Genomic DNA, 11,700 nt, shown 5'->3' on the forward strand with positions numbered 1-11,700 from the left:
GGCGTGGTTACATAGGCAAACCCTCACCTCTCCAAAACGAACAAGGAGAGATGTGACCGGTATCATAGGAACAGGATTGGGAGTCCTAAACAGTATAGCTGCTGAAGTACTCGTAAATAAACTGAGCACAACAACAAGTGACTTATACAGATTAAAACATCCATTGAGGTCTTCTCTATTAGCATTAGGAACTAACCAATGGCTTTCATCCGAGATATTACCTCAATGGGAAAAAATGAATGAAAAAGATCACCAATTGATAGTGGATGCACTTGGGGAAACCCAAATTAATATTTCCCTGGCCCTCAGTTGCATCCAAGCTCAACTGTGGATGCAATCTATGGCAGCAGCGATTATAAGGGAAGGGGAAGAAGGCACTTTACCCACTGAAATTCCAAAGGTAATTTGGGATAATGCGACTGAATTTGAAAAGGAATTCCAGTCCTGGTGGTATCTGGTCAATTTTACTTATGATCCTATCAACACTAAGGCCACAGCCTTTGTTTCAACAATACGTAATGCTTCAACATATACAATATAGCCAATCATTGCGTTAGGATTAAATCACAATGGAGCTATGCTCTATCCATTGGAACACAGAGTATGGGCCCAACGAAATGGAAATAAATGGCAAACTGTGGACGTTAGCACATGTATTGTACGGGAACAGCAAGGGTTTATTTGTGAAAGTAGTACTATCAAAGCCCAAGACATTTGTCTTGACACTGAGCAAAATGTTTGTCATTTTGAAATACACCCTGATGAAACAGCTGAAACTATACTTGTATATATTGGGAGAGGGTGCGTATGTATGAGAACCTTTTGTAGTCTTGTAGGCATAGATGGCATTGTAGTAGATATGACTAACCATTCAAATATTTGTATTTGTAGCTTTACCAAAATCATGGGATGTGATTTCAATTATTCGGCTCCTATCGCGTCTTATCAATTGTTACAATCTAATTATACATTAATTCAAAATTTACTACCTACCCCCTTTGGGATGAATCTCACCCTGGTAAGGAAACTACTACAACATGATGATTTACATCGGCTGCTAGAGCGCATCCGGAACAGTGGACAGAAAACTCTGATCACTGTTCACCATGATGCAAAAGAGATACTTCATACCTTAGAAAGGGTAAAAAGGGACGGAGAACATCATGGCTGGGAAACTCTTCTAGGGTGGTCACCAACCGCAACAGGGATTTATAATCATGTGTTGCACCCAGTAGTAGTTGTGTTAAGTTTAACTGTGTTATGCCTATTGCTTATGGTCATATTATATATAAGAGTATGGAAAGTGATAGTATGCCTTGAAAGACTTTGAGAACTCTGTTTAAAATATTAGCAGGGATGCTTCATAAAAACAAAGGGGGAAAACTGTTAAAGAATAGTGAATTGAAACTGTCTAGAAATAGCTGCTTAGCACAACTTACATAAAACTTGCTTAGCATGAGTGGCTAGATTTGCTGAGGCCTTAGGCCAAGCGTGGGAAAAGTAATGAATCTTTACTTAGCTTAATAAAAAATAGTGCCTCAGAGCTCGTTCAGGCTGGGAAAATAAGGGAGCAACACGCAGTCTGCGCACCTGTGTCACCGACTCCGAGAGGGAAGACGCCAAAACAATGGGGAAAATAAGACCTTGGGAGACAACTGCCAGACCCAACAAAAACAGAGGTACAACCATCATCAGAGACTGCAAAAAACAAGAATAAGGAGAAAAACAGCTTGCCTCAGAATGACGATGAGACCCAATGAGGAGCAGGAGACCCTAGACCAAAAAATTATTATTGGTCTAACTATCACGTGAGGGGTGGGAAATGTAAGTTGAAAAGACTATAATTACCCAGAATTTGTTTATGTTAGGGTCCCTCTTCGGAGACACCCAGCTCGAGCTGTAATTACGGCACGCGTGTGATTAAAATTATCTGATTTGTTTTGATCTGACTCTGAACTTTTCTGCGGGAACCTAGGGTCGAGCCCTGTTATGGAGGCCGACAGGCCTAATTTCCATAACACCCGTCTTCTCAGGAATCTCTCATCTGAATCTGACCCACAGATCATGTTGAAGCAGGAAGCCAGGCTTCCCCCTTTGTCAGCAGAGATGGGGGAAACCTCAGCGCCTGCTAGTCTGAGCCCCCTTGGATGCCCTCAGTGCAATGAGGGCAGTTTGTTTTTGGCAGTGTCTGTTTTGGCTCTACCATAGCAGGTATTTCCTCGCTGCAGCCCTCACACAGGGGCTTCAGCTTTCCTGGAGACATGTTGTCCCGATCCAATATCGGGGGGGGTTGCGTTACGATCCCAAGGACGAGATTAAGACGCTAAAACCGGTCAAATATCGTACAACCTTTTAACTTTATTTTCCACGGAGTGGGGAGAAAAGGTGGGGGGAGAAGGCGAAGGGGAGGAGAGAGAGAAAGAGAGAGAGAGAAAAGGGGGAGAGAGAAAGAGATATCACCACCCGTGGATCCAGCGGCGTCCCGTTGGTCCTCTTCACCCTGGGTGTAAATTTTAGCAATGCGCGTGCAGTAATTACAACTCGAGCAGGGTCCGACCCTAGGTTCCCGCTGAAAAGTTTGGAATGACACGCGTGCAGTAGTTACAGCTCGAGTTGGGTGCCTCCGAAGAGGGACCCTGAACAAAGAAATCCCTGGGCAATTATAGCTTTTTTCAAATTAAGTTTCCCGCCCCTCACGCGGTAGTTCAGACCAATAGTAATTTTTGGGTCTGGGGTCTCCTGCTCCCTATTGGGTCTCATCGTTGTTCCCAGGCAGGCTGCTTTTCTCCCTTATCTTTACTGTTGCGGTTTCTGCTGACAAATGTGTTGATTCCTCGGGTTCTGCCCTTCTTTCTCAGGGCCCTGACAAACAGGTGTTGTTCCAGCAATTAGCACTGCCCCAGCAGTGACAATAGGTGTTATCTTCCAAGGTCCTGACGAGGAGGATATAATCCAGACCCCCCCTAATTAACACTGTTTCAGCAGTGAGGGGAGGCTGTGTTTCCCAGGGTCCTGGCACCCAAGCAGGCCTTATTTCAAAGCCTTGACATCCTCCCTCCTGGAGTGTGACGCATAGGAATGCAAACTGCTTGTAACTCCCTTATCTTTCCAGTCTGCACCAGCTCTGGGGCCCTTTCTCACTGAACTAGGGAGTGCGGCTAAGCAAGTTTTATAAAAGTTGTGTTAAGCGGCAGTAATTTGCAGTCCAGGTCCCAAAGTCTCTGTCCGATCGTGGTCCGGTTCAGCGCAGGCTCGGTGTGTCCCGAATGGTTGCAGGGAGACCATTTCAGGGGTCGCAGCAGCTCAGTCCTGTTTCCGCTGGGAACAGATGGCTTGTTTGGGGTTTTGGTTTGCTTGCACCTTATGTACCAAGAAATGTTGAAGGCAAAAGTTCACTCATCTGTCCGCCACACATGTCCACCCACAGCAGCAGGACTTTCTCCTTTCAGGGCTGCTCTCCTCCCTTCCAAGCTGTCCTGCTGTGCTCTGATGTGTGCATATGGCCTAAGCGCTCTCCTAACGTGGTGGTGGTAGGGTTGTACTTCCCTGTGCATTCCTGTGAGCTCAAGTAGGGCCAGGCACTGGGCACCGTTATGCCAGACCTGGCCTCCAGAATAACATTTCTATAATAAAGGGGGCTGTCCTCAGTGATGTGCCTGAAGTCTGGCCTTTCTTCAGAAGGTGGAGTCAAAAATACACCCAGGGGATTGAACCACTAAGGGATCTGGTGTTCTGCCTGTGAACTCGATGGGCTGCAGGGGATGAGCTCAGAGTCCCTGTGTGATCTGTTAGGGACAAGGGGATGGATCTGGGGCTCATTTCTCAGTGACCAGTGAGCAGTGGAGATGGGGAATGGTCTCTGAATTGCCTGCCTGGGGCTGTCCCACAGGTGACCATGCTGATGACAGATGTCCATCCTTCTGGAGGGGAACCTGAGCCCCAGGAGAGCTCAGGGGATCTCCAGGGACAGCATGTGCCTGGGTGTGGGCAGTGAGTGGAGCCTCACAAAATGAGGGATGGACCACAGTGGAGTAACCAGAAGGTAAAACACTAAATCCAGGTGGGCATGGGGAAACGAGGGCTCTGCAATCCCTGGAGAGGCAGTGGGGACCCAAGAGGCCCAGGGAAGGGGCACTGGAGAGTGATTCCTGCACCCTCAGTGGAACACCACAGGCTGGAGCTAGTGCCCTCCCCCCCAACACATCTCCTGCCATTGCAAGTGTCCTGGAGTCATTCTGAGCACCATCCATGAGCACAGACACGTGCCAGCAATATCAGCGGTGGTGATCCCTGTCCGGCTGGGTCTGATTCCTGCCCTGACCAGCATTGCCTGAGCTCCCGTGGCTCCACAGCTTGCTCACTCTGCAGAGCAGCACCACCAGCCTGGTGCCCTGTTGGGAGCACAGGGCAGGGGCTGCAAGAACGGCCAGGCCAGCATGGACACGCTGACTTGGGGAAAGGCTGTCTGGGCAGCAGGGATGTCCCAGGAGAAAAGTAGGGCAGCATTCAGAGAGGGAAAATGAGAATGAGAAACAAGTTCTTCTTGTCACCAGCTCGGGGCAGGCTGCTCTGTCCCCAGGGCAGCAAGAGCTGCCAGAGGGGCTGGAGGCAGACAGGGAGGGAGATCTGCTGGGCACAAGAGCAGGGGAGGTAGAGAGTGACCAGCCTCATGGTGAGGTCTCGTCCTCTGTGCCAGGGAGCTGCCCCGCCTTGTCCTTGGGCCTTGCCTGAGCTATGCCATGGACTTGCCTGTGCCTGGCCCTGCACCTCTTGTACCTGACCCTGTCCCCATCCTGCTGACCTGGCTCCTCATGTCTACCTTGGGCCTGCCTCCACCCTACAGTCAAGAAAACCTTGGCAAGGGAAGCTGGGACTGAGCAGATCCCAGCTAAGGTTGTAGGTACAGAAGGTGGCCGTATATGCCCACAGCAGCAACCCTTGCCTGACAGCCAATTCAAAGGTGCAAGGAGTGCTTTGGATTTGCCCCCCACCACCACCCAGGTACCACTGCACAGAAAGTCTTAGCTGAATGAAAAAGCAAGCGCAGGCACTTGGGTCTGATTTTATGATACATACTTAGGAGAGCAGGCTTTTCTGTGTCAGAGCTCGAGTGTTTATGCATCATTTGTGACAAGGCTCCTGCTACAAGGAGTATGTTGTCAGGAGCAGCAAGAGTGGGGCTGCTCCCTGTGGGATGCAGAGCCAGGAGCCAAGGGTGCCGGCAAGGCAGGGCAGGGCAGTGCCTCACCGACGGGAGGTGCCATCCCCCAGTGCCCGGAAAAAAAAAGAGCAGAGCAGGTTTGGGGATGGTAACCAGGGTCAGGCACAGTCCAGCGATCACCAGACAAGACTGTAGGGCTCCAACCAGCCCTGCTTTGCATGGGAGGTTGGACTGGAGACCTCCAGAGGTCCCTTCCCACCAAAACTCCTCTGCCTCTCCATGAATTCTTGCTCTCAACCTCTGCTCTGGCATGGCTAGCAGGGAGATGAGAGCACCTTAGGGCAGGGCAGAATAAGCCTGGCTGGGAGAGTGTTGGGGGGGAGATCCAAAGGTGCCTGGCTCAGCCCCGGGCTTTGGAAAACTCCCTCATGCATCAGGAGAGGCTCCGTCTGCCTCTTCCACCCTGCCCTGTGCTCCCCTCCCCTCAGCCAAAGCAGAGTCCAGCATCGCCTGGGGACTCTCTTCCCCATGGGGAGGAGAGGGAGGGCCTTCACCAGCCCCACACTGCCTTTCCCACCCCCAGCCTTTGCAGGTGCGTGTGCCTGGCTCTGCCCACTTGCCTTCACCACAGTCATGGCTGCACTGGAAGCCCATGAAAATCCCAGAGCTCCTACTCTTGACCTGGCCTCCACCCCAAACCTGGAGCCTGGCTGCCCACAAAGGCATTGCCTGTCCAGTGCCCCAGCCGCGCAGCTGACGGCAGGGGTCTTGGCCCCAATTTCCCTGCTCCTCCCCATGCTCTGGGCACCATTCACGCATGGGAGCTGCCTGCTGGCGTTTGTCCTCTCCCAGGCCCTTTCCAACCCAGCCCCTCCCCAGGTCTCCCTACCTCCCATGCCTTCTCCCCTGCCTTCTCTCCAGCCCAGCAAAGCAGCCCAGGCTGGGGTGGCCCCACAGCAGTGCCCGCCGCAGGGGGCTGCAGAGCTCTGGGCACTCACCCCACAGCCCCAGCCCCTCCGCAGGGCACAGCAGCTGCTGGGGGGCAGAGAGGGGTGTCAGCCTCCCCATCAGCCCCACTCCTGGGGGCCAGCAATGGCACAAGGAAATGGAGGCCAGGCACTCCAGGTCTCCACTGCTCTCATAGCCAGGAGATCCTTAACCCTGGCTGCCTGCAGCCCCTCTGGCAGCCCCTCTCCCCAGCACAGCACTCACTGCCCACTCCAGGCACATGCTGGCCCTGGAGATCCCCTGTGCTCCCCGGGTGGCTCTATATCCCCTTCCGGCAGCATGGGCATCTGTCACCAGCCCTGTAATATGTGCGACAGTCCCTGGCAGAGACCTCTTGACCACTCACCCTCTCCATGGGCACTCTATGAGCTGATACCCCTTAGTCCATGCAAAACCCAGGCACAGCAACAGGGCCTTTTCAGGTGCAATTCTCTGAGCGCATTCGTGGCTCCAGCTTGGGAAGAAGAGCCCAGCTTCAGGCAGAGTACTGAGAAAATCCCCTTTTATTACAGAGATGCTACCTGGGAGGCCAGCTCTGACACAGTGAGGAGCAGATTTAAAAAAGGCCTCCCAGTCAGACAGACAGGGTTCCTGCTGCTGGAGAAGTGGGATGAATTCAAACATTTCTGTACAAACACTATTATCACAGATAAAATGTCCAAACCACAAGAGTTGTCTGTGAATATTAGAAATCACTTGTGAAGAGGAATAGACAGCTTATTGCTGCTGAAATAGTACCAACTGAATCAGTTTCCTCAGTGCATCCTTGAGCTCCTTTTTCCTCATGCTGTAGATGAGGGGGTTCACTGCTGGAGGCACCACCGAGTACAGAACAGCCAGCATCAGATCCAGAGATGGGGAAGAGAGGGAGGGGGGCTTCAGGTGGGCAAACATGACAGTGCTGACAAATAGGGAAACCACGGCCAGGTGCGGGAGGCACATGGAAAATGCTTTGTGCCGGCCCTGCTCAGAGGGGATCCTCAGCACAGCAGTGAAGATCTGCACGTAGGACAGCACAATGAAAACGAAACACCCTGAAGCTAAACAGATACTAACCACAATAAGCCCAGCTTCCCTGAGGTAGGCGTCTGAGCAGGAGAGCTTGAGGATCTGGGGAATTTCACAGAAGAACTGGTCCACTGTGTTGCCTTGGCAGAGTGGTATTGAAAATGTGTCAGCAGTGTGCAGTACAGCATAGAGAAAACCACTGCCCCAGGCAGCTGCTGCCATTTTGACACAAGCTCTGCTGCCCATGAGGGTTCCATAGTGCAGGGGTCTGCAGATGGCAACAAAGCGGTCATAGGCCATGACAGTGAGGAGACAATACTCTGCTGAGATAAAGAAGACAAAGAAAAAGACCTGAGCAGCACATCCTGTGTAGGAAATGGCCATCGTGTCCCACAGGGAATTGGCCATGGATTTGGGGACAGTGGTGGAGATGGAGCCAAGGTCAAGGAGGGAGAGGTTGAGGAGGAAGAAGTACATGGGGGTGTGGAGGCGTTGGTCACAGGCTACAGCTGTGATGATGAGGCCGTTGCCCAGGAGGGCAGCCAGGTAGATGCCCAGGAAGAGCGAGAAGTGCAAGAGCTGCAGCTCCCGTGTGTTGGCGAATGCCAGGAGGAGGAACTCGTTGAGGGAGCTGCTGTTGGACATTTTCTCCCTCTGGGCAGAGGGGATGGTCCAAGGAGGAAAAATAGTGACAAGTCAGGAGAGACTTTTCTGATCAAAACGCTTTCCCTTTCTCACAGACACCCCTGCCAACACACACGTGCGCGCACACACACACACACAGACATTGCTTTTCTCTTTCTTGGCAAGACCTTGGTTCAGCTCCCTTTCTGGAGCTCCAGTTTGGGCTGCCTCAGTGTGCCATGAGGAGCAGGGTCCTCTGCCCATGGGCTCCAGAGGGGTCAGTCCTGCTATAATGTAGAAGGGCGGTTCAACCTCCTCACAGCCAATTCTAAGGCATTTTGACCACAAAAGCAACAGCTTCACTTTTGGAGGGCTTGTTTGTTTGTTTGTCTTCTCTGCCAGGTGGGAATATGTACTCTTTCCCCTGCTCTCAGTGTGAAGACTGGTGAATCCTGAGAGGCAAAAAGTCTTCCTGTGCCCTAGGACAGAGCCAACACACTGGTCTCCACATCAGTCCCATTCCCAGCTGCCTTGGGTGTGTACTTCTCTCAGCTAGGGGACCATCTCAAGGGCCCATGGCCTGTGCTGACAGTGGTGTCCACTAGAAAAGCACAGAACTCCAAACCCACCTCCCTTTCTCAGCTCAGAGACTCCAAGTGATGGAGAGGGTGTGGCATAGCTCATGGCTCTGATGATCAGAAGAAGGACTCTGTGACATGGCTCTGGTACGGAGGGAGAACTCAGCACCCAGTTTCTGGACAAAGACACACAGTGCTTATTTCAGCTGCCCACATACAGCCACCCCCAGCAGCATTGACATTTCCTTAGCACCTCTGTGGCTTCTGCATGGGACATTCAGCTATCACACATGTCCTACAGAAGAGCTGTGCCCTTCTCGAGGGCAGCACACAGCCTGGCAGCACACCACAGGGAGGGTCAAGTGTTTTAAAGGTGGGGTCTCCTGAAAGGACAATCAGCTCATTCCCCAGCCCCACAGCCTGTGCTGCTTTGAGCCCCAAAGGCAAGAAGGGATCCTCGTCCTCTCCCTCCATTGGAGACAACTCTGCAGCAGGAACCACAGGGTCTGTGTCAGACTCTGTAGCTGCAAATTTCCTCCCCACAAAGCCCAAGAGCAAGAACAAGAGCAGCCCAGACAGGGAGAGAAGCAAGGAAAAATCACCTTGATGCTTCTGCCTAGGCTGGCAAAGACAGAAAGAGAGAGGCACACAGAGGAAGGCCTTCCCCTAACCCAGCTGTGCACACCACCTCCCAGATGGAGACATCACAGGGTGGTTGTTCCCAGCCTTTTTGCCATGTTTTAGGAAATGGACTTGTGGCAGGAGAGCTGCTCCTCTCCTCTTCTGGGGTTCCGGCTGCCAAAAAGGCAATTTGTGTCCTGGATCCCAAGGCCTTGAGGGCAGAGGGCTCTGCTGGGTGGCAGAGGAAAGGTGAAGGGCTTGCTGAGGGGAAAGCATCTGCACTGCAGGGGCTGGCAGAGAATTTCCTGCATCCCAGCCTCGCATGAGGTTTCTGGAGGCAGTTTGCTCTCTCTCTCTGACCATCTCTCTGCTGCTTGGAGATGTCCTTGCTGGCAGCTCTTCCTCTGTCCCCACACAGACCTCATCCCACTCGCTGGGCACTCAGCTCAGCCCTATGGAAACCTCCAAGCAGCAGGAAACTTCCCAGGGGCATCTCCCTCTTTGCAGATGCTAAAGAGCAGATGAGAGAATCTCTGATGAGACTGGCGAGGTGATGTTGGTGCTGTCTGTAGGCTGAGGGGTGGTGAAGGCACTTGCTGAGGTTCCTTGCAAACCTATTCACCTTCAGTGTGGTGCTTAAGATGCTTAGCCCTTTGTTTAAATCTGACTGCTGCGTTTCCATTCCCACCATACAGAGACCAGTCCTATGGAAAACTCCATTCTCAAAATGTTCTCATGGTGAGCTGGAGCTGTGGGCAGCCCAGACCCATGCAGCACTCACTTGATGAGAGAATGAGCCTGCCCTGCTGGGGGGTCACTCCTCTCACCCAGAGCTTCTCCCCACAGCGCCGTGGGGAGCTCCCCGGGCAGGCTGGGTGCTGACCCTTGCAGGCAGCAGAGTCACTGCCCCAGGCACACAGCACCCTGGGGCACAGGGCACTGCTCTGAAAAACAGCCCCGGGCAGAGTGGCGTGCACAGCTCAGCTTCACACCCCAGCAGCATCCCTGGGAGAAGGTAGCAGGATGCCCTGTTTCCCTCTGATGCTGTGGCAGGGAATCCCTGCTCTGAAGCACTTCCTCCTCTGCACTGGCAGAGCCGGGAGAGCGATCCTTAAAAAGCCTATCAGCCATGGGATGGGCTGGGTTCAGAAGACCCCTCCAGGAACCTCACTAGTATCACCCTGAAGCCAGAGAGAGAGACTTACCATGTCAAGGGCTGTGAAGATTTCTCCCAGAATGAGCTCTCTTCTGTCCTTGCACTCCACAATGCCTTTCACTTCTCTCTGTCTTCTCTCATCTTACGTCAGCAGCAGCAGCAGGCAGTGCCCAGAGCCCTGCTGCTCTTTGCAGAGGAGCTGCTCTTGGACAGATCTGTCTCTCAGCAGTGCTGCCAGGTTGCCATGAGCTCCCTCTGTCCCTGGAGCCTGGCCCTGCTCAGGAGCAGAGGCCCAGCCAAAGACATGACTTTCTCTGACCCCTGGGCTCCCTCGAGCCTTTCCTGGGGCTCCAAGGCTGACAGCTCCTGAGGGGCAGCAGGGTCCCTTCTGGGAAATGCTCTTGGAAGTGTGCTAACCACCTACAGTCCCTCTCTGGATTGTGGAGAGAGACTGATTTCAGCAGTGTGCTTTATCCTGTCAGAGGACGGAGGTGGACAGGGGTGGAAACGTTCCCCTCTGTCAAGCCCTATTCCTGTCCCATCATGAGGCAGCAGACCAAGGCAGTGACAGGGAGGGCTTCCTTTCCCCTGCGTAGGACAGTGATTCAGAGGAGGAAATGCAGGTGTTTAATCCCAGCTTAGAAAACCTTGGGCAGAGGGGGATTCAGCTCTCTCCCAGGCATGCCACAAACCCATAGGAGGTCGGCTTCCTCGTGCCTCAGTTCAGGCGTGCACAGAAGAGGTGTCTGCATGCAAGCCCCTTGTCTGAGCTCCCACAAGAAGCAGTAGGGATGGAGCAGGGAGTCAGCGGCTCGCACCCAAACCCCTGGTGACGGCTGAGGTTCCAGGCTTGGTCCAAGTCATTTGTGTGTGTCTGCCACCTCTGATGGAGCAGTTCTGAGAGACCCACATCCTGCCTGAGCATCACCTGTGGGCCAGAGGGATGGTGGGGCAGGTTCGCTTGGCCACCTGAATCTACACCAAATTTTTCGGCATCTGAACTGTCCTTAGCCATGCATTTCCATGGTGCCCACAGAGCTTTTCAGCTGACCAAAAGAAGGAGTTCACCATAAGGAGAGCCAGGTCACTCTCTAGGCTCTGTCAACTGTGTATGCTACAGCTCAAGTCACTACAGAGCTAAGACACATGCACATCTCGGCATTGCAGACACTCCAGTTAATTCATGGCTCTCATTTTAAGGGAATAAAAAAGACCTCTAGTGCTGTGCCAGGTGCCTGGGGTGCCAAGACAACTGCATGTGGCTGGCACATACCACACAGGACCTCCAGGAAAGCCATGTGCTGGTGGAGGGGGTACGGGGCAGACACCACAGGGTGTCTCAAAGGGGTTTGGGGCCTGTGTGCCAGAAACCGAACACCACCACCATGTCATGGAGGGAAGGTCCATCCCGGCTACATCCAGGGTGCTGCAGGACTGGGAGGCCCATCACACCAGAGTCTCCACTCGGGTGCCTATGCTTTCAAACCCTGACGGTTCTCTTTTTCCTGAACCTTCTCTCCCCCCAATGGTATGAACAGCAAATA

At 52.9% G+C, this 11,700-nt stretch overlaps 1 protein-coding gene across 1 annotated transcript; it reads right to left on the reverse strand.

Annotated features, from left to right (window-relative positions):
* Window positions 1-4,274: 4,274 nt before the first annotated feature.
* Window positions 4,275-7,441, reverse strand: LOC135325567 (olfactory receptor 14C36-like; the record flags this gene model as incomplete). Its single annotated transcript, XM_064503674.1, has 2 exons — window positions 4,275-4,391; window positions 6,980-7,441. Coding segments are annotated over 2 exons (579 nt in total), but the record flags the coding sequence as incomplete, so codon positions are not given.
* Between the last annotated feature and the right edge of the window lie 4,259 nt (window positions 7,442-11,700).

The sequence above is a fragment of the Dromaius novaehollandiae genome, unplaced genomic scaffold (assembly GCF_036370855.1).
Source record: "Dromaius novaehollandiae isolate bDroNov1 unplaced genomic scaffold, bDroNov1.hap1 HAP1_SCAFFOLD_31, whole genome shotgun sequence".
In the NCBI taxonomy this organism is placed as follows: Eukaryota; Metazoa; Chordata; class Aves; order Casuariiformes; family Dromaiidae; genus Dromaius; species Dromaius novaehollandiae.